Source organism: Panulirus ornatus, chromosome 31 (assembly GCF_036320965.1).
Source record: "Panulirus ornatus isolate Po-2019 chromosome 31, ASM3632096v1, whole genome shotgun sequence".
In the NCBI taxonomy this organism is placed as follows: Eukaryota; Metazoa; Arthropoda; class Malacostraca; order Decapoda; family Palinuridae; genus Panulirus; species Panulirus ornatus.
The window spans coordinates 4,835,893-4,860,771 of NC_092254.1; the positions used below are offsets into that span (position 1 = coordinate 4,835,893).

Below are 24,879 nucleotides of genomic sequence, written 5' to 3' on the forward strand. Positions count from 1 at the left end.
GTAAATTTGAAAGCACTGTAGTTAGAGTAACTTCTATGTATAATTTTTTAAACATATCATTGTAGAAGTAATTATGACTAATTATTTGGCATATTTGATTTGTAGTTACTGTGATTTCATTGATTTTTCTTGAGTAATTCCAAGTAGCTTTGTAGCACCTTTTATCAGTTAGATGTTAGATTGGTTTTGCTAGTTAAGCAGTTTTAAGCCAGTCATCACAAGTTTTCATATTCAGATTAGTTTTCTGAATATGACATTTTTCTTGTTGGGAACAGGCATTAGAGATATAGATAGACATTTTTCTCAAGAAGCAGTTCTATTAAAGCAGCTGGACCTATAAAGTGCAACAGCGATCTCAGCAGCAAATTATCTGCATCTCCCAACTTGTGTTACACGTTTGTGCTTGTCAGTTTAGACCTCATTAAAAGTATTATCCTCAGCTCATCACTTACAGTAAAACCACCTGAAAAACTTGTGACCCCCTTAATGGAGTCCCCATTATCTTCATTTTTATCTGAAGCCTCATCCTGCATGGTCATTCACCATTTCCCCTAACAAGTGATTTTCTTATGGTTTGTTACACAGAAAACTAACATCGCATCTCAAGATTCCTTAGTACTACAAACCACAAACAATCTGGCATTTCTCAAATGGTGGCTCATCCACAACTGAATGACTGCATTCATTCAGAAATCCACTGTTTCAATGCTGACAAACATGAATCAAACTTATAGTCACACATGATGCTTTTTAACCAACCTGCCTTCCAGTAAAGTACCTTACTGACATTACTAGGCATCACATGATATACATGTGAATTTTTCCCCTTTGTTAGCAATGTCTACAGTATATTCCCTTGTTTGGGAAGAGAAGGGATACACTGCAAGGGGTGTTATTGTTTTCCAATTTGAAGGGCAATGACATGAAAGTAAGTAAAATAGATTTAATGTGATTACACTAAATTGATTAATAACATGACAATGTCCGTATGATTTAGTTTATATACTTAATGCTTTTAATCACTGCTTTGAGTAATTCTGGTGGTGAGCTTTTCTTTGATGGAGGTACTTTAGTCTTTAAGGTTTATGTTAAAGCATTTGTTTACATGAAGTTATGAAATTACAAATGGTCTTTGTTAGGTTGTTGGCTTTTGCTCTGAAACTTGGTAATTATTAACAACAGGTTTTTTGGAGCACTTAATGACTGCATATGATATAAGAACCACTAGTGTGAAAACTGCTAGTGCACCCATCACTCCACTGATAATTAAGATGCCTTTGATCGGGAAAACGTAGTCATCTGTATGTTGCTCTGGTACAAGATTGGTTCTTCTTCCAATTTCATTTTCAGTTTTCTTGGGAGTTGGTGCTAAGGTGTGCTGAGGAGTCTCAAGCATTACCTTTGGTGGGTTGAGACTGTCATTATGCAATCCATACATATCTTGATGTGGTTTGTGCTGCTTTGGTCTCTTTGTCAATGGTTTACTATACTCAAATACTGTTTCATCACCATGCTTTTTTCTTGTTTCATTTATTGGAGCTTTCATAACAGCAATAGAAATGATAGATACCTCTGAAGTTTTGTTCGGAGGTGATAGAGTAGGAATGTCTGTTTGAGGTTCTTCAGGCATAGAAGATGAGGTTGATCTTGAGGTAAGTGGGTTTCTTTCCATTGTTGATGTATCTGATAAAGTTGTTGGTATTAGTGGTAATGTGGTTGTTGAGGATGATGGAGTAACTGGAGCCCTTTCGGTTGGCAGTGTTACAACTTGTGTTTGATTAGGAAAAGAAATGGTACGTGAAATGGGTGTTACTGATGATGAATTTGAAATGCCTGATTCCACAATTAAAACAGGTGGCTCTTTTGTGGATGATCTTGGAGTATATGGCAATTGGGTTTCTGATGTTTCTACATCTTGTACATCACTCTCTTTGTTTATTGGTAGTATTACTGTGGTAAAAACAAAATCAGGGTGGGTCTTTGTTTTTTCCTTCCTACCTCTTTGCCTCTTCTTTTTATTTCCTTTATTTTTTCTGTTTTTACGTCTGTCTTTTCTGTTTTTCTTTCTATTCCTTTGTTTTTCTTGATCTCCATTTCTTTGACTTTCTTTTGTAAGTTCATCATCTTTCAGTCCATCCTCCGGACTTGTAAACAGTAGAGTGCTGTGGCTATATGATGTATCAGATTCTGTAGAGTCATGCATGATGCCTTCATTAAAGGATGTATCTGAATTTGTATTGGAAAGTAGAGGTATATTAGAGGTCTCACTTGACTTTGTTAACAGATGGGATTTTTTTCTTAAAGCAGTGACTTCATAATCTTCATCCCTAAATGAAAAATTAGTTGGAGATTCATTGAAGGATTTTGTTACTGGTGGTTTGTATGTAGTTGTTAAAATGTCTGGTCTGTCAAGGAAATCTAAGACTTCTTGTTTAGTCGCTCTACTTTTTACAAATTCAAGAAGTTGACCAAATGCAATGCCTTTCCTTTTTAAAAAGTGCAGTAAATCTCCTATTTCAGATATATTTTTCAACTGTTGAACTTCCCTCATACTAAGGGGTCTGTGAGGGATTATAGTAGTGGATAGAGCATTTTGGTAGGTTGTTTTTCTGTCTGTGTTTTGAATAGATGAGTTGTCATGATGAGAATTATTTCCCACTTGATCATACTTATGATTGATATGCCTCTGCTGGCTATTGTCTTTAGACATGTATCCTCTGTGAAAGGGACCAGATGTTCGATGAACAGGTTGACGAACATGATGTGTAGGATTGCGAGACAAAGTTCCTCTACCAAAAATGTTTTTTGAGGTTTCTCTAGACTCAGATGGCTGTTGGTAATGATTATGCCTATTGGAATTACCTGTAGCACCTTCTTCTTGTGGATAGATAAGTGTTCTTGAATTCTGTGCTGAGTATTCTATATCTGGGGAATATGAGAAAGTTTGATGAGCTCCTCTTCCTTGATTTGAACGTGGTGCATATCTGTAAAGATGATTTTTTTTTTATTGAAAACATACTTTTCCAAAGGACAGTTCATTTTATGGATTCATATTTTTATTAAGGTGGCAGATGTGGGATGATCTGGATGTGGATGTATGTGAAGTTTGAGGGTCATGGGAAGTGGTTTGGTGAAAAGAAAAGAGGTGGTGAAAACTTATCTGTAGATGAAGTGTGGTAAAATAGCTAGAGTTGATGGGAGTGCAGTTGAATTTCTCAAGATAGGAGGTGATAGTGTAGTTATTGTTAGTTAGGAGTTTTAGTGTATGTATGGCTCATGATGAGGTGCTTGAGGGTTGGCAGAATGCTTGTATAGTGCCATTGTTTAAACAAAGGGGACAAAAATGAATGTTCACAAAACATAGGTATAAGTTTGTTAAGTGAGCTTGATGAATAATATGGGAGAGTGGTGATTGAGAAGGTGGTGGCATGCACAGAGTTTCAGATTGAGGAGGGAGAATGTGCCCTCAGGTGTCGAAAAAATGTGGATTAGATGTATGCTATGAAAATTGTATGCGAGAAATACTTAGAGAAATAGAAGGGCTTGCATATGGCATTTATGGATTTGGAGAAAGTATGTAATATGGTTGACAGAGCTACTATGTGGAAGGTGTCTTGAATATATGGTGCCAGGAAAGCTACTAGAAGCACTGAAGAGTTTTTATTAAAAGAGTAAGGCATGTGTGTGAGTAGGTAGAGAGGAGGGGGAGTGGTACCAGGTGAAAGCGTGTCTGTAGTAAGGGTGATGTGATGTCACAATGGCTGTTTGATTTCTGTATTTGTGTATGTATGGAGTGGTGAGGGAGGTGAATACAAGAGTCTTGGAAAGAAAGCATATATGCAGTCTGTTAGGGTAGGGTTTCCTGGGAGATGAGCCAGTTGTTTGGTAATGACTTGGGGCTAGTGGCAGATTTGAGTTAGAAACTGCAGAACCTGATGTTTAAACTTGGGTGAGTGTGACAGAAGAAAATTGAGAGTATATGTGAATAAAAACAAGGATTTTAGGTTTAACATTGAAGAGACTCAGTTATGTAGAGTGTAAGTTGGAATGGAGAGTACTTGGAGGAAGTGGAATGTGTTTGATATCTGGGAGTGGAATGGAACTAAGGGAGAAGAATTGAGTCATAGGGTGGGTAAGGGGTAAAGATCCTGGACAAATTGATGAATATGTGGAAAGAGAGGTCACTGCCTTTAAGGGCAAAGATGTTATGTTTGATGGCATAGTAGTTTTGTTGTTGCTGTAAGAATATAAAGCATGTTCCTTTGACAAAAATATAAAGAATAGGGTAGATGTGCTGGGAATGAAATATTTGAGGATATGTGATGTGAAGAGGGTAAGGCTAAGAGAGAGAGAGATATTAGGAAGAGGATTGTGTAAGAGAACCGAAAAGGTTATGCTGAAATAGTGTGGCCATATGGAGAGGATGACTGAGAGGGTAAACATGTCAGAAGTGGAAGGAACAAGGAAAAGGGGTAAACCAAAACTGATTTGGGGCCTGAACATCAGGAAGGTGTGAGTTATGCAAGAGACAGGGTGAATCGGAGCAATATGGTACACATATGTGCTGTCAGTGGGCTGAACCAGTGCATATGAAGTGGGTAGGGGACACTAAGGATAAGTGTGTGGTGCCTGGTTATGGAGAGGGGTCTATGGTTTCAGTGCATTATGCAAGACAGAGAGTGAATGAGGCAATTTCTTCTGTTCCTTGTTTTCCCTAGCTGTCACGGAAAATGACAAACATGCATGAAAAAGATTATCACAAAATACAGCAAAATTATGAAAACTAAGGCCTCTTGAGGGTGACCCTTCCATGCTAATGAAAATTATTTTTAGAACACCACCATAAAAAATAGATAATCAGGGGATGGTTTGTAAATAAAAAAAAAATCTAGTTTTCTACATCTTTAAAAGGTAGGTGCTGTAAGAAGATACTATAGGAAAAATATTTAAGTAAAACTACAAATGAAAAATGTTGTGTTTTGGTATTTACATCTGATAAGTAATTTCTGTGTGGGCCAAATGCAGTATATTAGCTTGATTACAGCGCATGGTAAATCAGTGCTCAAAATTTTGTTTTGAATAAATGTACATAACACTTAAGATTTGAATTTGAAAAACTTTCTCTCTTTACTGTTGTATATATTTCGACAACTTGGTACACTTTACAGATATACTGAACATCCTTTCTTAACTATTTGTCGAGTGATAAACTCTCTCTCTCTCTCTCTCTCTCTCTCTCTCTCTCTCTCTCTCTCTCTCTCTCTCTCTCAGTGTAACACTTGTTTCATGTTTCTTAACTTCTACATGTAAGTCATGTATTTTGTTTAGCTTTTTTGATTAGTAGCAACAGTTTCTTCACATCTAAAGTAACCCTAGGGTGTCTAGTTGGTTTACCAATTCATTGTATGTGTGATGGTGTGAATAAGTAAGTGAATGAATGAAGGTGAGTAACTTAGTGGTCTTGAAACTTGCTGACTTGTGAAGAAGACCTTGTTGCATGGAGGAAATTGTTCATGTCACATTTTTTTGTACTGTCAGAAAATGAAAATGATAATGATGGACAGAAATAAACTGAGTGCCCTAATTTAAGGTAGGAGGATTTTCATCTTTTTTAGTTCTGTATCAGTGTTACAGTGGATTTACTGTATACTCTATGGGAAAAAATAAGAAAACAAACGGGGGACCTACTTACTCATTTTCAAGATGTGTTAAATCCTCAGTTATGTTATGGCCAAAAGTGTCATGGCGACTATAGGAAGAATGAGGATTGTGACTCCTTCTCCTCCATATACTGCCCATCACATCAGTGCCTCCCTCTGACACACCACCCTTTCCTGCAGTGTCCATTTCAGCCCATCCACCTTCTGCTTCAGTTGGGTTCACATTTAATGCTTGACTCTTCTCCATAGGCTCAGGAACTGCTCTCTTTGATGATAATGTTACACTTGCACCTGCATCTAGATGCATAGATTGATATCTACTTGTGGGTGTCAATGTAGCTGCAGATACACGGCTCCCTCGTGGTGTTAAAGCAGGTATACTTTGGGCTTTGGATGCTGAGATTCTCTGTTGGCGGTCAAAGAGAGGATTATCTTCATTTAGACCTGCATAAGGCCTTGAACCTGAGATAGCTGTTGCAATTGGTGCAGTAGGCCTGTGGTAATATGCACCTTGTTGGATATTGTGACGAGGATAGGCTGAGTAGGTGGCGCTGGAAGGTAAGCGACTGGCTACCACTGGTGGGCTGTTGCTGCTGCTTTGTTCACCTCGAACAGTTAAGCCAACAGCATGTTTCCCATTTTCTCCTCTGCAAGGTACATTACTACCCTTTAAAAGTGAACTTTGAAAAAAGGCTGCATAGCATAGTGAAATTTCTAAGATAACTTAATTCTTTATCTAACTGGTATATGTCATAAATAGATAAATTTTCATGTTTACTCAAAGTATAGAACTCTGATACCATATTATTTATATACAGTTTATGAAGATTTGATACTTAAGTTTAGAATATATGTAAATTTTGTGCTCCCATGTTCTTTCTTTTGAGTATCACTCAAATGTATATGTATGAAACAAAAAAAGATTTCAAATAATGCCAAGCCCGTTTTGAGGTTGAGGAAAGATTGTTTGTCAAAAATATATATAGCTGATTGAAGAAAATCAAGAGAGTTGCTGCTGTTGACAGAGTAAAGGGAAAAGCTGCTCCTTTTGTGAGTACTATGTCTGAATAACTGGAAAGAAAACAATGCATTAGAGAACAGGAAGAATTGGAGGAGCCAAAGAAAGGGTATATAGTAAGCAAAGACTTGTGCCATGTCTTGTCAGATGCCATGGATTCACCAAAGTTCTAAAGAGAGGGACCTAAGATGAGTTGGACAGAAAGATCATCTGGAGACATGAGGGCAATACTAAGTATAGTAATGGAGAATAAGATGTAATGACTGTTTTGTAGCTGTTATTGTTAGCTATGCCAAAACTTTGATATAGAATGATGGTTTTGCCTTACTTATCAGGTGGTCGGAATGATGTCACAGTAGGTGGTGTTAGAGCATCTCGTTCTGGACGCAGCTTAACAGTACCAACCTGCAGGATTTATGAAACAAAATGATATCACACATTACTGAACTGTGCTGGTAATTCTGATATAAATGCAAAACGCCTATGCATAAATAACAATACTTCTCTGACCCATGAAACCCCTGTTTTCTTTTATTATAATTGTGCATTTCACTAGCATCTTTGAATGTTATTATAACTTACATTTAGTTAGAAGTATTTAGGAATTAGTAGAATGATTTGACTCCTTGGGCATTCATTAACCCTTTCAGTGTTATGGATGTCAGTAATTTTTTATGTAGCTGGGTGCAATGAATGTCAGTCGACACATGTAATTTCCCCTTTTCATGCTAAATGCTGTGTGCATTTTAGGCTCTGTTGGCTGGCCATAGATGGCAACTCAAACAAAGGATGAGTCACTGGAATTGGTTGAAGCCTCTTTAACCCAATAGGACCATGATAGGAAGGTATGCACCTTTTCTATGGACTCTTTTGAGTCTGGCCCACCCCCATCTACAGCTCCCATGGCCATGCTGATCCCATTCTACCTTTGCTTATGATTAGCCAGTTGGGTAAGTAAGTTATTTTTCCTAAATGACAAATGCTGAACTCCTAATTCATAAGAGAAAACATTAGTTTTGACAATTAACTGCAACTAATCATATAAAAAATTATGAAATGTAAGTGATATATCTTGCATACATATGATTTGCCAGTCTGATAGATAACATATTTTTCCTAAACTAAAAACAGTTAAGTCCTAAATTTTCAGAAAAGTTTTGTATTGTTCACTGGGATGGGCCATAAAAATTAATTGCAGACTGAAAGGGTTAAAGTTGTGCCCAGTTATATTTTGTGTATTGTCTTATGATCTCTATGAAGTGAAATTAAAGATATTACACAGTTGTATAAGAGATGATATGTTACAATAGGCTAAATATTGGAAGCCTTCATAGCAGCATAAGTGAAAACTGAGGTGAAAAGTGACATTGTTTTCCCTGGGATGAAGGTTGAAGCCAGAGTTCAAGATGTAAAGGTGAATTCTCAAGAACATTACAACAGGAGAAAAGCAGCCTTTTGTATTCTACCAATAAGAAAGGAGCCCCTTACTGTCTGATTTATGCTGGATTATTAGAAAGTTATTTGATATGGCAAGTGAATCTTGATTAGTCATAAACATGAATCATCAAACTCATTTCTTACAGGCAAACAAGACTAAATTTATTAGAAAATTATCCCCATCAGCTGTTCATCATACTGACTAAACAGTACCCTGCTCTGGATGTATTTTTGTTTGTTGAATACATATGGCATTTCTCTGTACACTGAAAGCTATAATCATTGACAAAATCCCAAATTGAAATCAGACCATAGGTTAAACATAAGGAATGGGTAAAGAAATGTTGAAGTAAGAAGCAGAGTTGTCAAAGTTTTAAGAAGGTGGTGAACCTACCTTTAAAAATAGGGGGCAGATCAAAGTTTTTAGAAAAATATAAGCTATAGATATACACATAACTGCTTTCTATCTTATGTCTGTGTGCACACAAGTGTTGTTTATATGTATTACAGCAACATGTCTTTAGCATTGCTTGCAGTATTTTTCTTGCTTCATGATTTAACAATTTTGCTCTGAAACTACATGTACTTTAAGCTATGTAGAAGCTACAGTGTCCACTAGAGCTTATCACTTCTAGATTTCCTCCCAAAAGATCTAATCCAAATTCTCAGAGACTTTACATTCTAATGAACAGTTTCTTGATGCTCCTTCATGGAGCAAACAGTAAGAAAATTCACTTGATCCATGGATATTCATAATGTTTTAATATAATGTTTCATTTCATTTCAGCTCATGAAGGTATAAGGGAAACCGTTTCTTGATCATACAAGGATATTGGTCTTCAAAAGTACTGTAAAGGTAGAAAATATGAGTTCTTTTTGTATACATATACTGCTCATTATTTTCATTATGTTCATTATGATTTTTTATGATGGTATGATTATCGTTACCAAAGTTATGAATATTTATTAGCTTGAATAATATGCATGAACAAATAGCTGTTCCAAGCCTGATGGATGAGCATGAAACCCCAGGTAGTTTTTATAGGTCAGGTTAAGCAGTAAACTAGAGCAGTATAATTAATGTGAAAGAGTCATTAGAAAGTTGCACTGATGATAGTCTTAGATGGCATAATCATGCAAAACATAGGTTGCAGGTTCTTTAAGAGGATTTATTGTATATTGGTAAAGTATATATAGAGTAGGTAGGCCACAGAAGTTATGGAAAGATGGAGAGAACTGATGATGGTTAATTTATCAGATGATACCAGAGAAATTATCTGAGATCACGTGTGTTGTAACTAATTTGTGTGTGAATGGAGACTTGGGTCTCACATGACAAATTAACTGAATGCTCAACATGAAAAAATGAAATACATTTCTATTAGCTTTTGAGTTCATGTTTCACTGTATTACTGGAGACATTGTTTGAAGAAGCATGTGAATGAACTGAGAGGCTTTATGAAGTTGAGACTTAGTGAGGAATCAGAACCAGGAATGAAAAATACAGAAGTTAGATGAAGAAGTAAGGAAACATCTCTAAGGCCATAATGATAAGTTTGAACCAGAGGAGAGGAGACTGGATGGTGAGAGCTTAGCTAATTATGCAACCTCAGGATGCATTTTACAAGGCTTCTGAAGCACCTCCAAGGCTGCAGTCCAAGTAGGAGCAGGTTATATTGGTCTCCTTTGGAGTGATACTGTACTCCTTTCTGATGATACAGTCTCACAAATTTGGGCCAATTTCCTCCCATCGTTAATTGATCCCAGTCATGGCTTAGAAGTACTTTCAAAATTTTAGATTCAGTTTATTGTATTGAGAGTGTGAGTTGTATTGTAGTCAGAGTTTGAATGTATTATAGTGTTGGAAGAGTTGTAGCAGGTGGCACAGCAGTGGAAGTAGGAGTGATAAAAGCAGGGGCAGTAACTGCAAGGAATAGTGTAATGTAGAGTACTTGGTGATGGCAGCGACACTTCCATAATATTACAGGTGTCAGTAAAGGTAGCAATAAGGTTAGTGCTATTCATAATAGGAATTGTGGGTGGTTGTTGTTATGATGATGGTCTGGGGGCCTGGTGGACAGGTAAGGTGTGACAGTAGATGTGATGGCTGGTGGACAGGTGAAGTGTAACGGAAGATGTGATGACTGGTGGACATGTAAGGTGTGATGGGAGATGTGATGACTGGTGGACATGTAAGGTATGATGGGAGATGTGATGGCTGGTGGACAGGTGATGGAAACAGAGGCTTGGTTGGTTGCTTGGTCTTACTGTAAGCGTCGGGTGGTGGTGGCGGTGGTGGGCACAGTGGTTGGGTTGGGCCAGCAACAGGAGCAGGATACACCCCACCAAAGGACCCTTTATTAACGGCTTCTGCCCGCCCACTCCGGACATCCCCAGCCACTTCATCACTATAAGTCCTGCACTTCTCTTCCTAGGGCCACGCTCTTAACGTTGTTTGTTGTTGCCAGGTCGTGTAATTATGATGACTCTATGGGTGTTTCCCCCGGCCGAGAACTTGTTTCTAGTCTAGTGAATGAGATACGAACAAAGAACCCTTGACAAAGTTGGTCAGGAATACTTGTGTACATGTTGGGTGGGTTGTGGCTGACACTGCCTGACACCTCCCGGTCAAGAGGGGTCTTGAGAGACGCGTTCGACACCTCCGCCCGGGGCTGTGTGGTCGTTCTCTTGTTCTTTCGTTCTTGTAGTTTCCTGAGTCATAGATGCATTGTTGTTTTACCTCCGGAGAACAAAGAGAACCAGTGTTCTTCTTCGTCTGGTTAGGTTGGTGGTGGGAGCGAGGGTTTGCGGCCCGGGTGGCGGTCTGCACAGCTTCCTGGTGCAGCCTCACAGATGGCCTCTTGTTCCTGGTACAGGCGACCACAGTAACTGACACACATCTGTTACATTACTGTGACCTGCTCCAGTCCCTACCACCCGTGAGGAGGTGCTTGTGGCCACGGCCGCCCGACCTGCACACCCTTACTTCCTGGACGCTCTCCCTCGGGGGGAAGTTGGTTGGTTGGTTGGTTGGCCCGGGGACCTGAAACAGTCATAAATATCGTGTTAGTTTGATCAGTTTTAAGATGATTGTTACTCACAGATGGAATAAAAATCAAGAAAATCTTAAGATAGAAGCTATAGCAACGGGATGAAGTAAGGGAAAGTCTACTTGAGGCTGTGTCTCGGGGAACAAGTAGCCATGGACCTACCTACCTACCCCCTGTGGTGAGGGGCGGGCATCCGGCGGGTGGGCTACTGCGCGCCAGTAGCAGTGTCCTGCCCCGCGCCTCACCTCCGACACTCAGACAGTAAATATACAAGCGGGTGGTGGAAGGCGTAGGATTTCTGGCGTTGGGCAAGACTACTCTCGTTGGGCCCCACAGTTCTCATGGACTTTATTTCGGAAAATGGGGACGGGGGAGAAAAAAAAAAAGTGCTTTACAAGAGGAGCTGTTATAATCGGTCCGTACGAAGATAATGCTTATCACTGTTGCCATAGATCACTGTCCTTCAGTTTGCACCGCTTTCTGGCACTGCCACGTGAGCAGTGCGACCTTGACTCTGTCATCCGCCACACTTCGCGGCCCCATGTCATCATCTCGCGTATTTCAACATTCCTCTTGCCAGACCTCCTCCCCATCAGCTCACATCCTCTTCCTACAACGACCGTCTGTCGCTTGGTACGCTCTTAGTCACCCGTACATTCTACGAACGTTTTACTGAAACGCGTTATCCACGAAGTGCTTTTTCTCGGTACTTTTAAACAGAAGACTTGTAACGAAGTACCATGGATGGGTTTGGAGTACTTACGTTCCGATGTTAACGTTGTGGAACCTGTGTCGGTATGATGACAAGGGCACCTGTCTGCAATGTAATAATAGTGGGTTCCCATGTCAGTAATACGGGGGGGGGGGGTCAGTTTTAATGTGGTGGTGGTGGGGTCCCTTGTTAGTATTATGCAAGGGACCTGTTTTAATGTGATGATGGGGACTTGTGTTACTATGATGGAAGGGGACCACTGTGTCTGTATGATGGAAGGAGACCAGTGTCTCTTGGGTCAGTATGATGGAAGGGGAGGACGTTTTCATGTGATGGTGGGGACCTGTGATAACCTTTAGTCTTGTGGAATACGTCTTTTGTTGATGGAGGGAGGGAACCCGTGGTAGCGTGGGGCGAGAAGGCGTTTGGTTAGAACCTGTAGTGGAGGACCTGTGTTGAGTCTGACGGTAGGAGCCTGTGTTAAGTAATGAGGAGAGAGGAGGGGCTTTGTTAATGTGGGATAAGGAGGACCTGTGTTAAGTGTGTGGTAGGAGGCCCCCATGGCGGCGCGTGTGTGTGGGGGCGGCCGTAACTTGAGTCTTCCCTCTAGTGAAAATATTTGCCCTTTTCCGGCATTTTGTGCGGTGTGGCCTCCAGCCCCAGTGTCCGCCACTGTTGCTTATACTGAACGAGCCACACACACACACACACACACACACCGCCTCTCCGCACCCGTCTAATTGCTTTCTGACGGATATATATATATATATATATATATATATATATATATATATATATATATATATATATATATATATATATATATATATATACTTGAATCTTTGTGTTTGGTACGTGCACTGTAGTTTTAAAAGAATGTGGTGCCTAAGGCGCACACCTTGAACCTCTTCACGACCCGTGGTGGTCATTGACGAAGACCACCAGATCACGTCCTAAGGAGGCAGTTTAGAACAAGTCTTTGTCTTGAGAGTGACTGTATGAACTAAGCTGAAACAACAGCATTCCAAGTCCCAAGACGTTCTCTTTACAAGGATCTTCCGGTTACCACACCACTTCCGCCTACATAAAGCTCTGCTGGTCGTGGACGTTCAGCGCTCTGATGCCGTTAGAAGGTGTCCGCAGAGATAACACGAACGTCAGAGAGCGCCTTCCTCCACCCAGCATTAGAGACATCTAGCAAAGGGGTCTTGTCGCGCAGCGAAACCCGTCTCAAACCCACACGTCACGAACGGAAAGTCTCCCCGAAACGACAGCGTTAACACCTGGAGTACGAGAGAGAGAGAGAGAGAGAGAGAGAGAGAGAGCCTCCCCAGGGGAACAGCACGCAAGAACGTCCGCAGGGGCCAGATGTCCTCAGTTTGCAGTAGAGAGAGGAGGGAACACTCCCGAATCTTAAGTTCCAGCAACACCCAACTGATGTACAACCCCAAACGAACCCACTCAGAACTTGGAGCCGCCACAGGATCACGAAGACTTGGGCCACGACCAACACCCTGCAGTCGAAACCAGGTCTTACCCATCCATAGATCCGACGTTGAGAATTCACGTGTCATTAAAGGAAGTTGTGGGAAGCCACCTTCGCCACCCATTCCAGACACATCACGCTGAGCCTCCAGTGAGGTGCACCCAGGTTGCGTGTGGGGAGAACCCGTCAAGGAAACAGCCACACAAGACAACAGATGTCACACACACACATGTATATACCGACAGCACAACACAAGTTGAAGCGTCCACATGTCACACAAGCTCTCCTCAAGGATACACGACCTTCAGTCATTCGCTCTTTAAATCACTGGACAAGATCGTACGTTACAACCCGTCAGGAACCAATGAGAGACGAGGTCTTCCACAGAGGGAGCCTACCCTCCGTGTTCACCCCGCCACTGCTACTTGGGCGTCCTCCTCGCTCGCATATAACCTGCTTGACTATTCAACTTTCCCCTTGCCGTTATGTCCCCCGCCTCTCACGGGTCTATTTCTACCGTTCATCCATTTCACTTCACTCCTGAAGATGCTTTTATGATGGTGATGGATCGGTGTCTTCAGCTGGCTCCTTACAGAGAGACGCCCTCGTGAACATGAATGTCTTAAAGCCCCTCCACGTACATGTGATGTAAGGAATTACTTCCGGGCTTTTACGAATTTATTATATTTGGGTTTATTCATACATGTAGTTGTGAGCCTGCGAATATGTATATATTTGATATACCACCCACCCACCAGCGCACACACACACGTCATGCAGGCATATGTCATAATCATGCACAAGCGACGTAAAATAACATGAATTTACGTGTCTGAGTTTTACCGCGTCATTGGAGAAGAGCACTTTACTCATGACGGTACGACCTTCAGGCACGACGGTATGACCTCCAGCTAGACCCTACGACCTTTGGGTATGATATGGAGTGACTGATAACGTGACCGTTTGGTCAAAGGCCTGGTCAGCATACCAAATGGTCGTACTGACGTGGTCAAGGGTCGTACCGTTGTTCGGGTCCGACTGTAGTTTACGAGCAACGCTTACGTTTCTCCCTATTTTTACTGTAAATCATTTAGAGATGTCTTTAATTGACAGGTTTTATGCTTCGTGGTCCATGGGAGAATGTGGTATAGATGGAGTGGAGAGTGAGCTGGTTTATAAGTGGTGGAGTTATAGAATATGTATTGTCTAGATAGACACAGACAAGAACGTGAGAGTGTAGATGAAGGGATTATATATCCCGGGGAAGGTGAAGGCAAGGATAGAAGGTTCGGCGGGTGCAATACACCGACATAGATGGAGTGAGGTGGTTGACAGGGTGAGGTGATGGGGTGAGACCAGCAGGGGGGCGGGGTGATGGGGCAAGGTCAGCAGTGGGTAGAGAGATGGGGCAAGGCCAGCAGGGGGGGGTCGGGGTGATGGGGCAAGGCACACAAGGGGGGAGGGGGCCGGTGAGTGTGGTGGAGGCAAGACTTAAGGGTCTGTTGATGACGGAGGCCAGGCTACACCCCTCCTGATACAACCCCCCCCCCCCAACCCCTTCCCTCCAGTGGTACACCCTCCCTACCCTCCACATGCACGGCACAGTTCCATATTCATTTTTTTTCCCCAGCCACCCATCACGACCAACCCCCGTTCCCCAGTCCACCACCCCACACGAACCCCAAACCTCCTACGACCCCCTACTACCCCTAAAGAACCATCCCCCCCCCCCCACCAACCCCTCATCGTCGCTAAGTAACCGGGCATGAATTACCGCCCCTCACACCACCTTCGGCGTCGACACCCGACATATGCTCCTCTTCCCACACATGCCACTCCCGCTCAAGCCACCGCCTAGGCTGGACAGCCCCCCACATAAACCCGCCGAGGAAGCGCCACAACACACACACACACACACACACACACACACACACACACACACACACACACACTCCTCCCTACATACACCACTCCACCACACCCAAGCTACTCCTCGCAAGTCTCCCATGAGCCAAGAACTAGAGCCAGTCTGCTGATAAGCCACTGATGGGAACACATCCTCAAACAAGCCACTGATGACCCATCCCACCACTGCAGTAGCCACTACCAGTAAAGCTGTGGCCCCACGTTACCCAGTAGTCCTGTACATTACTCAGGAAAAAGAAAAATAGTGCCACTTCCCACACGACATCCCTTCTCTATTCAGCCACTGGCAACATACGTCCCCCACACATAAATCCCGAAATAATCATTCCAATCAAACCACTACCCTCAAGAGCCACTAACCACAAGAGCCATTACCCACAAAAGCCACTCCCCACATGAGTCATTCTCCCCCCCCCCCCCTTAAAGCCACTCCCCAGAACACCTGCACCCACACCCTGGCGGACCAAGAAGCAACTCTTAAATTAATGCCTCTTGCTCTCCTGCTGGGACAGTCCAGGCCTTGTGACACACACACACACACACACACACACACACACACGACCAATTCGAACCAAGCCGGACTGTTCTGCAGCAGTTCGGTCCACTCGTCCGACTGAGATTATTAAAGTTGCTGGAGAAGATGCAGAAGCATTCAGCCAACCCTGGCACCAGAACTGGACACATTGAGTTAGGGCGAGATGAGAAGCCGTCCCTCAGTCTGCCCACCTTGGCAGACGGGAGTGTCAGGCGAGCCATGGCGACATTCTAGCTCCTAGAAAGCCCATGATGATGTAAGCTTGTGAGAATTCTGCGAAATCTGAGGTGATTTGCCTCACAGGAGAACGGAATCTTTGATCGGCTATTTTCCTGGCCAGAGAGGAGGCGAGTGTATTGTACTGCAGGTCACGGCCGCACCAGACGTGTGTACTTGGGTCGTCAGGGAAGTACGTAGTGCCGGCAAGCGTTGTGGCGACCCATTGATGAAGGCGTGAGGTGTGGGTAGCTGAGGGGAAATGGTTTGGGTGGAGGCGTGGCCACCACGCACGTATACCACCCTCCTTGTAGGAACAAATAAGTAGTTCTCTTTTTTTCTCTATCTATCCGTCCATCTATCACACACACGAACGGGCCGTCGTAGCGAACTTGTTAGCGTCACTGGTGACCATGGGGTCACTACGGGTCCGTCCGGGGTGGGACCCACATTGGTTCGCATCTTGGGCGCGGCAGATGGATTTTCACGCAACCCAGGTTTTCACACCCTTCCTCCTTCGGGGCCTCATCGAAAAGTGGGTGTCTGGCTTAGGCTTGTGTGTGTGTGTGTCTGTGTGTGTGTTTAAACACATAGGAGTAAAGATATTATATGCACAACATGAGTATAAAACTCCCTCCGTGTAATATAGAGTTAGTAATTATACGCACGCACGCACGCACATAACTCCTTAAGACGATGATAGATCGTCTGGTGGCGGAACTGGCCTCATCTCATCATTTCCAACTCCTGCTTCCTCATTTAGGTTTGTCCTTCTAATATCTCCTGCTGTCTCATGTTTCCTCGCTCGACATCTGCTTATTTCATAATATGACTCAAGCTGTTAGTTACAGTTACGAACGAATTTTCCCATATCACCCATCTCACCGTCTCCATGGCTTGGTGTTTACGTTACATAAGGTCTACCGCCTCAATAAATTGCTCCTGTAGCTTAAAAGCGTATTCACTCGCACGCGTTCAGTCGTAGAGCACACACACACACACACACACACACGCTCAGTAAGTGAAAAATACGGGAAGTCTGCTTCACTCTAATCCCCTGTAACCTAAGTATAACGCATGGGAAGAGTGCCACCACTAGAGGCGCAACTATCGCTCATATGGAAGTCTCCTTATCGTAAAAAGCCGGCGGCCTAGCGCCATGTCTGTTTACCAAGCCTGTGAAGGTAAACAAAGAGCTCTTGGAAGGCAAACAATCCTTCTGAATCAGGTTTGGTCATAAAGATAAGGTCTGACAGGTTGAAAATGGGGAGGATCAGTGGTTTCTATAGACGAGAGTCTATTTACTTCTTACCTTCCTAGTAAGATGAGTAAGGATATGAGGGGAATGAGTAATGAATAAGAGAGTGCAACAGAGCCATGGGATGAGTGAGATGGTTGTCTGTACGTGAGTTAATACGTGACTGATGGTGGGGGTCGGCTCACGACGAACAGTCGACCACTGTTCGGTTTTCCGTTGGCTTCGCCCCCGTTGCAAAGCTCTATGATTATTTTGAATGTTACTACCACCCTGATTTAACTTGAGGCATCTGATGGGTGACTCTGTATTAAGAGCCCATTTATCTCGTGTCCTGCAGAGCGTCGGTACGCAAATGAGCATCCTGGAAGCTGCGAGATGTGTGCTTTGATAAATGAGTCCTCCCGCCACGTTGGCAATTTCTGGCGGGGCCCTCCTGTTGCCTTCGAAGCGTCATTGAATTAACAAATGCAGGATACCAAGGTATGTACCAAGAAAGGCCTTTGTCTTCCCGTCTTGAAAAGGCTCAGTTGTATGCACCATTGCCTTTATTTTTACTGTAATGGAGCCTTTGACGAGTGTGTGTAGCAACTGTTTCAAGATCGTCACGATGACTTGGTGGGCCGTTCATAAAGGCGCGGGTGCCATAAGTCTGTACACAATTAGCGACTGACTGGGAAAAATGTCCTTGATTGATATCAAGATCGGTAAATGAGTTACTGATTTTTTTTATTAACTTGAATATGAGGAAAACATTATAGCGATTTTTATTTTTATTTTTAAAACAGACGTAAGTAAAAGGAAGATCAACCAGTAAAAATATAACGACTAAAAGTACACACACACACACACACACACACCAGACCTGCAACTTTATAGCAGACAGACATTGTATATAGCGTCAATATTTGTGACGAAATTGATAAAAAGAAGTCTGTGTGTAAGAAAACGGTGTTACATGAAACAGGGGTAGGCTGTCAATCCCAGCTACTAGTCTTAACAAGGCACAAGCCTTACAAGCCCAAGCTGCCACTGTTAACAAGTTTCAAACCCGAGTCCTTCGTAATTAACAGTTGACGAGCCCAGACCACCATTATCAACAAGCTATAACAAGCCCGGGACATGAAAGCTAACAAGCTATAACCCCGATCCACGACAACTAACAAGCTAAAACCCCGGCCCACGACAGCTAAGAAGCTACAAGCCCGGGCCTTGACAGCCAACAAACAAGAAGCCTGGAATACGAAAGCTAACAGGCTACAAGCCCGGACCACGACAGCTAACAAGCTACAAGCCTGGACCACGACAGCTAAAAAGCCACAAGTGCGGGAGAGATGGGAAGACATGCCATGAAGCCGTGATGAATGCGAGTTTCTTGAACGTGATTAAACGACAACACACGGGGCCATTCACACACACACACACACACACACACACACACACACAGCTGAGAATCCTTTCAACACATCCGAGATGAGTGGTCCGGTTAACGAGAATCTCGTTTGTCCGAGGTTCGGTTAACAAGAGCCGTACAGATCCGATAAACGGTCTGGTGGACGAGTTAGAGCTTGAGTAAACGAGAGTCTGAGATCGGATTAACGAGTCTTGGTTATCTGGGAATTGGTTAACAAGGATCTTAGGGGTACAGTTAAACGAGGACCGGGTTTGGATGGTCCAGTAAACGAGGCTTTTGGTTGTCTGGATTCTCGTTGAGGAAAGCCTTAGACTAAGCCTGGTAAACGAGTAACTTGGTTGTCGGGGAAGGCTAACGAGGGTGTTAGTTGTCCGGGATCCGGTTAACGCGCGCCCTTCTTCTTTGTTGACGGATCCGTTTAACAAGAGGCTTGTCTAATTAACGAGTCGACGAGTGTGTTGGTTGTCTAGGATTCGGCTAACTAAGGATACGCTTAACGAGTGCGTTGATTGTTTGGGATTCGGCTAACGAAAAATACGGTCGGCGAGTGTGTAGGACTTGGTTAACGAAATGTTGTTAGTTCGGGATCTGGTTAATGAAGACCTTAGTCTGGTTTGCCAAGTTAGACTAGGTCCAGTTAACGACGATCTTAATTGCCTGTATCCTCGTTAACCAAGGAATGGTCGTGTAAGGCCCCCCCTTAGTGACCTTGGTTGAGTCTCCCTTAAGTAAGGGTTGCGGGTGCGTGAGTTACCCCTCGACCCTTATTGAGTGCGTGAACACTCCCTTCCTCTCACTAGGGTTCTGGTTGCGTTACCCCACCCCATTAACTGGGGTTTCCTTACCCCAAGACCCCTGTAATGACGACGTTGATTCTCTGGGGTAGCGAGGAGTCTGGCTGTGCGTGGGGGAGGGAGGGAACGGGAGGGAGGCACCTGAACAAATGTGGTGTTCTCCCTGCAGTCACGCACGACCCACCTCATCCCTGAAGAAGGTTCTCTCTCTCTCTCTCTCTCTCTCTCTCTCTCTCTCTCTCTCTCTCTCTCTCTCTCTCTCTCTCTCCCCCATACCTTACCCCGGCTCACGCTTGCACTTGATAACGTTCGAGTAGCTATATATATATATATATATATATATATATATATATATATATATAAGTGGCTGGAACAGAGGGTACGCTGGAAGAAGAGACGATCCCTAGAGAAACAGATAGATAGACAGACCGATAGATAGAATAGATGGCAGAAGCAGGGGTGGAGGGCGTCATGGTGGGGGACAGGACGGGGGTGGTTGCAACCCGCCTCGTGTACGTCTTCATCTCCAGCGTCGCTAATTAAAGTTGGCCTCAGTAATTACGACCGTGTCATCCCCACCCAATTCTCGTTGATCTCAGAAATGTTGGTTCCGTTCCTAACCTCGTCCTCTGAGAAGACTTAGTGACCCCCCCTCGCGTTGAACACGGTGACGCGTGTGGACGAGGGACTGTGTGTAACCACTCGTCATTTCCGTGTCGTTAGTAACGCTCCCCCCCCCCCACGTTACCAGTCGTTATGACGGGTGTAACGCATGGGTGAAACGAAATGATGGTGTGGGTGAGTGGACTGAAATGTTACAGGGGTGCGCCAAGGCTGTGTCGTGTCACCACTCTTGTTTAGAGTTTTTTTTACTGTTATTTTTTGTGTGTGTCATGGAGGGACGCGAGCGAGCGAGCGATGCTTTGTGACATGGAAGCCGCCAGCGTGCACTATATGCTGATGATGCGGTCGGCTGTTAGTGGAATCAAGGACGCTTCTGCACTGAATGGTAGTTAATGCGAGAGGGAAGAATAAGATGCACTTGAAAGGTCAGGTCATGTTGGGGTGGAGGGAAATGCAAGCTTAGAGGAATGCAAGCCCCGTGGAGTGGAGAGGGTCTTGGTTAGGCAGACCTCGGCCTGGTCCCCCAGACTGTTGGAGGGCGGACGAAATGGACGGTCGAGATGGCTGACTCACGGAAGACAGTCGAAATCAGGACCACAAACCACGGAATGAAGACGTCAGGAAGGCATGTGGTTGTGGGAGGAACAGAACAGACGCATGAGGGGGGAGGTCCTCATATGAGATGGGGTGGTCATGGGGTGGGAGGTCGCATGGTTGATGACGGCCTGGAGAACACATGGGAGTGTGGTTGACGGTACGAGGGGAAGCTACACCATGGTGGAGGTACGGTGATGGGAGGTGTTCAGGGATGACTATATGCTCGTGTGTGTGTGTCTGGCTTGTAGGGTTTTGTATGTGAAGGTGGAGACGCTGGCCTCACATGAACGACTCCAGTCCATACATGCACAAAGTAAGAAGCGACCATCATGATCTTAGTACACTGCATATGGGTTAAGCACGTGTGTGTGTGTGTGTGTGTATGTGTATGGACTTGACCCTCTCCTGTATGTGGTATGGAGTTAAAGACGATGACTATGGTAATCTCGCAGACTACAAGGTACGACATTGGCCCTGTGGCATCCTGCGTCTCTGCTGACAGTGAGGTAGGAGTTGCATGGTCACCACAATAGACGTATTGGCAATAAAGTAGAGGTTCGTAGAGAGAGAGGGGGGGGGGGGGGAGGCGGAAGTTTGCGATCCCCTCGCATCTCTTGCGTGTGTCGTAATGCGAGAGGCTCCTCAGTTCCCGTATCTTCACTTGAATTATATTTGTTTTCTTATGATAATTGGAAGAATATGATTACCCCAAGTGTTAGCTTTACCGCACGTGTAAACAGCGGGCATCATCTGCTACACTCACATCCCGCCATTGGCTATCGCCTCCTGTACCCAGAAGGAAGACCCCGTGTCCACTGACGTTGTAAAGCGACGGGTTGTAAGTGGACGCACTCCAACAACCTCACCATCGGAGCGAAAAGATAGCCAGGAAGGGAGGAGGATATCGTGGTTGTAACGGCAGGTCAGAGATAAACATGACATCTTCCTTCCTCCCAGCGGTGGCCCCTCCTCCTCCTCCTCTTCCCCTGGACCTCTCACCATGAGGGAGGGACATTCCCCTTCCTCCACACCTCGTGTTCTATCCTTAAGGTAAGGGGAGCGAATCCTGGCCGACCGGCATCTCGTCTTACCTACGTAAATAACTAGCGGTAAAAGGTCCTGCCCTACCCCTCACCACCGCCCCCCCTCCCCTCCTCCTCCCCCCTTCCCTCCTCACGGGTTATAAATGATGTTTTGTTTTTTTTTTTCCACGAAATTGGAACAACGGTGGTGGAGGCGGAGCCACCCACCCCTACACTCACCCCAGCTTACACAACATTTACCCATGTGTGTGTGTGTGTGTGTGTGTGTGTGTGTGTGTGTGTGTGTGTGTGTGTGTTCCTGACGTTTCCGGGAGGGGAAGCCTTCTCTCCCTCCCTCTCCTTTCCCCTTATGCATGACCTTATTACAGCCCAGGTCACACTCCCGCGTCTTCTCTACCTCTGTAAGCCCCTACCACCCTACAGTCACACACACACACACACACACACACACACACACACACACACACACACACATCTACCTGTCTGTGTATATATTTGTGCGTTTGTACTTACCTTGTGTGTACCCAGCGGGGAGGGAGGGGTGCGAGCACAGGGCCTCGTCTCTTGAACTATAAATGGAAAATCTCTCCCTTGCCGGAAATCGAACCCGGGCCTCACGAACTTCTCAGGTTCGGTCTCCACTCCTGAAGAAGCACAAAGAGCTAATAGAGAAGGTCCGGAAGAGGGCAGTAAAAATCAGACCCCGGCATAAGAGAGCTGCGTTACATGGAGAGGCTAGGAACCTTAAATCTGCCCATCATGGAGGAGAGAAGAGTGAGGGGTGACCTAAAAACAAACCTTTTGATTTTTAAACCAGTCCGATGACGCAGACTGAACAGCTCACATTCATTATCCAGCTGTCGTATTTAATGCATCGAAACCACAGCTCCCTATCAACAACCAGGCCCCGACAGACCTTTCCATGGTTACTCCTGGTCGCATCACATGCCTTGGTCCAGTCTACTGACATCACATCGAACTCTTTATACCACTCTGCTCCAGTTCACTTTGTCCCGTGCACGCCTTACACCCTCCTGCATGTTCAGGCCCCCGACGGGCACTCAAATCCTTATTTACTTCACTCTTCCATCTCTAAATCAATCTCACCCTTCCCCCTTATCCCCCCCACTTCTGACATTTATATCCTCTTTTATCAATAAAAAAATGTATATATATATATATATATATATATATATATATATATATATATATATATATATATATATATATATATACATATAAATCACTTCATTCATGTTTTTTATTCAACTTTGTGATTGTAGGTTTAAGTAATGGGTGACGGGTCGCATTCAGATATTAGTAAAATTCAAAACTTCACTTTTCTTAAAAAATTTTAGAATACAAAATTGCATTTTTCTGTCAGTTCGATGAATGTCATCGTACAGCTCCGACACTAATGTAACTTCGTTGTCTGTATATACGATTTTGTATTGCATTTAAAACCATCCGAAGACGTTAACTTTTTCCAACCGCCCTGCATATATATATATATATATATATATATATATATATATATATATATATATATATATATATATATATATATATATATGATCACGTACGGAATGCATGTTTATCCTGAACTAAAGGATATTAACATGTTAATGAAGTGTTTTCAGAAAACCATCTTTAGTTTTATTCGTAGAAAATGATTATCACTTGGTTGATACTGTCACAGTTCCCTGCCACACACTGGTGCCGTGCTGGTGCACCTCCTCGGGAACCAGGAGACCAAGCCAGTGGCGAGTGTACGTATATCGGTGGCAAGTATGAGAGGCGCTCTTGTCGGTGGCTCTTGTAAGACTAGACTGTTGATGGCTGGCGGCGGCATGACAGGTCAACAAAAGGACACTCACACACGCTCTAATATGACGGAAGGCTGTTCACCATAGGGTACAACTGTAGAAGTTTGAGTCATCTGTGAGAAATGAGATAGTCCCACCATAAGATCTTTTTGTGTGTGTGTGTTTTTTTCTCACGGTCTTTATCTGCTTAAAACGTACGACGGTCGGATGTTGTTAAGTAGTTCGATAGTTTCCTTTCGTCTTGGTACCAGGGACGGTAGGCGGAGGGCGACATGCCATACACAAGTGCGTCCCAGAGTGTGTGTTAACACACGCCAGGTGCGAGGACGCTTGGACACACTCACGGTTGGGTCAGGTAGACGCTGCACTTGGTGGGTCCTCCTCCTTCGTGGCGGCGCGCGGGAGGCACTAGCGGTCGTGTGTGCGTGTGTGTGTCTGTGTGTGTGGCGGAGGCCACGGGCAACCCTCAACTGGCGCCCTGTCACCGCCACCACCAGCATCTCCACCGGCTCCTCCTCCTCCTCCTCCCTCCCCCCTTCTCTGCCTGGGGTAGGGGGTGTAAGGAGGAGGGGCCAGGGGCTGCTGAGCCACTGCAGGTCCTGCTGGGTTGCTTCCCTGGAGGATGCCAGTTGGGGGGAGGAGGAGATCCCAACCTACGTACCGGAGCACACAGTCTCCCCTCACACACACACACACACACACACACACACACACACACACACACACACACACACACACACCACACCTTGCCATTCATCGTCTTGTAGGAGAGTCTCACTACGGCCTAGTCTCTCCACACTGGACGGAGCGACGTCTCAACTACCGTCCATCGGTCGGATGTGTGGACGGTAGGGCACAGGGATCGTGGGCTGAGGGAGGAGGAGGAGGAGGAGGAGGGACGTTCTGCTGGACTCTCCCGTCCATTGTAATGGATGGGGAAGGTGCCTCCTGCTTCGACTATCCTGCCACCATTTATGGAGGTGGGTGGGGAGGAGCCATCTGCTTCACCACCGTCCTGTCACATGTGGCGGGTATGTTGTATGTTGAAGACACATACGACGATGTCCGGGTATGCCGAGGATGTGTTGCCTCTGTCAACACACCAGGGTGTTGTGAGCGAAGGGTTATGAGGCAGATGTGTCGCCTTCTCTACAACCGACATGTCTGCTGCAAATATAAGACGTGACTTGGTCGTATCATTCCTCAGTTCAGCCACGGGAGAGGGTCGAACTTAGCAGTGCAAGGGAAGGGAAGGTCTGTCTCCCTTGATATCTGATCAAGTTTGG

The 24,879-nt window shown here is 44.5% G+C and overlaps 2 protein-coding genes across 3 annotated transcripts in view; one reads left to right on the plus strand and one right to left on the minus strand.

The window, feature by feature from the left end:
- LOC139758741 (actin-histidine N-methyltransferase-like) overlaps positions 1-9,483 on the plus strand; it is a 57,144-nt gene extending 47,661 nt beyond the window's left edge. The window contains exon 12 of the mRNA XM_071680485.1: positions 8,903-9,483. Coding sequence (XP_071536586.1) covers positions 8,903-8,917 — 15 coding nt within the window. The 3' untranslated portion in view covers positions 8,918-9,483. The remainder of the gene's footprint in view (positions 1-8,902) is intronic.
- Positions 930-24,196, minus strand: LOC139758740 (uncharacterized). Of its 2 annotated transcripts, XM_071680481.1 has the most exons (6): positions 23,938-24,196; positions 22,281-22,411; positions 10,384-11,158; positions 7,007-7,083; positions 5,693-6,307; positions 930-2,984 (listed from the first exon to the last, which is right to left on the minus strand). In XM_071680481.1, exons 3-6 carry the CDS (start codon positions 10,519-10,521, stop codon positions 1,136-1,138), a joined length of 2,679 nt encoding a protein of 892 aa, XP_071536582.1. In that variant the 5' UTR covers positions 10,522-11,158; positions 22,281-22,411; positions 23,938-24,196; the 3' UTR covers positions 930-1,135. The 2 variants fall into 2 exon arrangements, with proteins under 2 accessions (XP_071536582.1, XP_071536583.1); XM_071680482.1 differs by lacking the exon at positions 22,281-22,411.
- Positions 24,197-24,879: the final 683 nt, after the last annotated feature.

What these genes read in the sequence shown, in the direction of transcription:
- LOC139758740 (XM_071680482.1), bottom strand. Translation starts at nt 10,521, where the DNA reads ATGAAGTGGCTGGGGATGTCCGGAGTGGGCGGGCAGAAGCCGTTAATA. An exon ending in ACCACCACCCGACGCTTACA is followed by an intron (nt 7,084 to 10,383) that starts GTAAGACCAAGC and finishes TAAATCCTGCAG; the next exon opens with GTTGGTACTGTTAAGCTGCG. An exon ending in TCATTCCGACCACCTGATAA is followed by an intron (nt 6,308 to 7,006) that starts GTAAGGCAAAAC and finishes TGTACCTTGCAG; the next exon opens with AGGAGAAAATGGGAAACATG.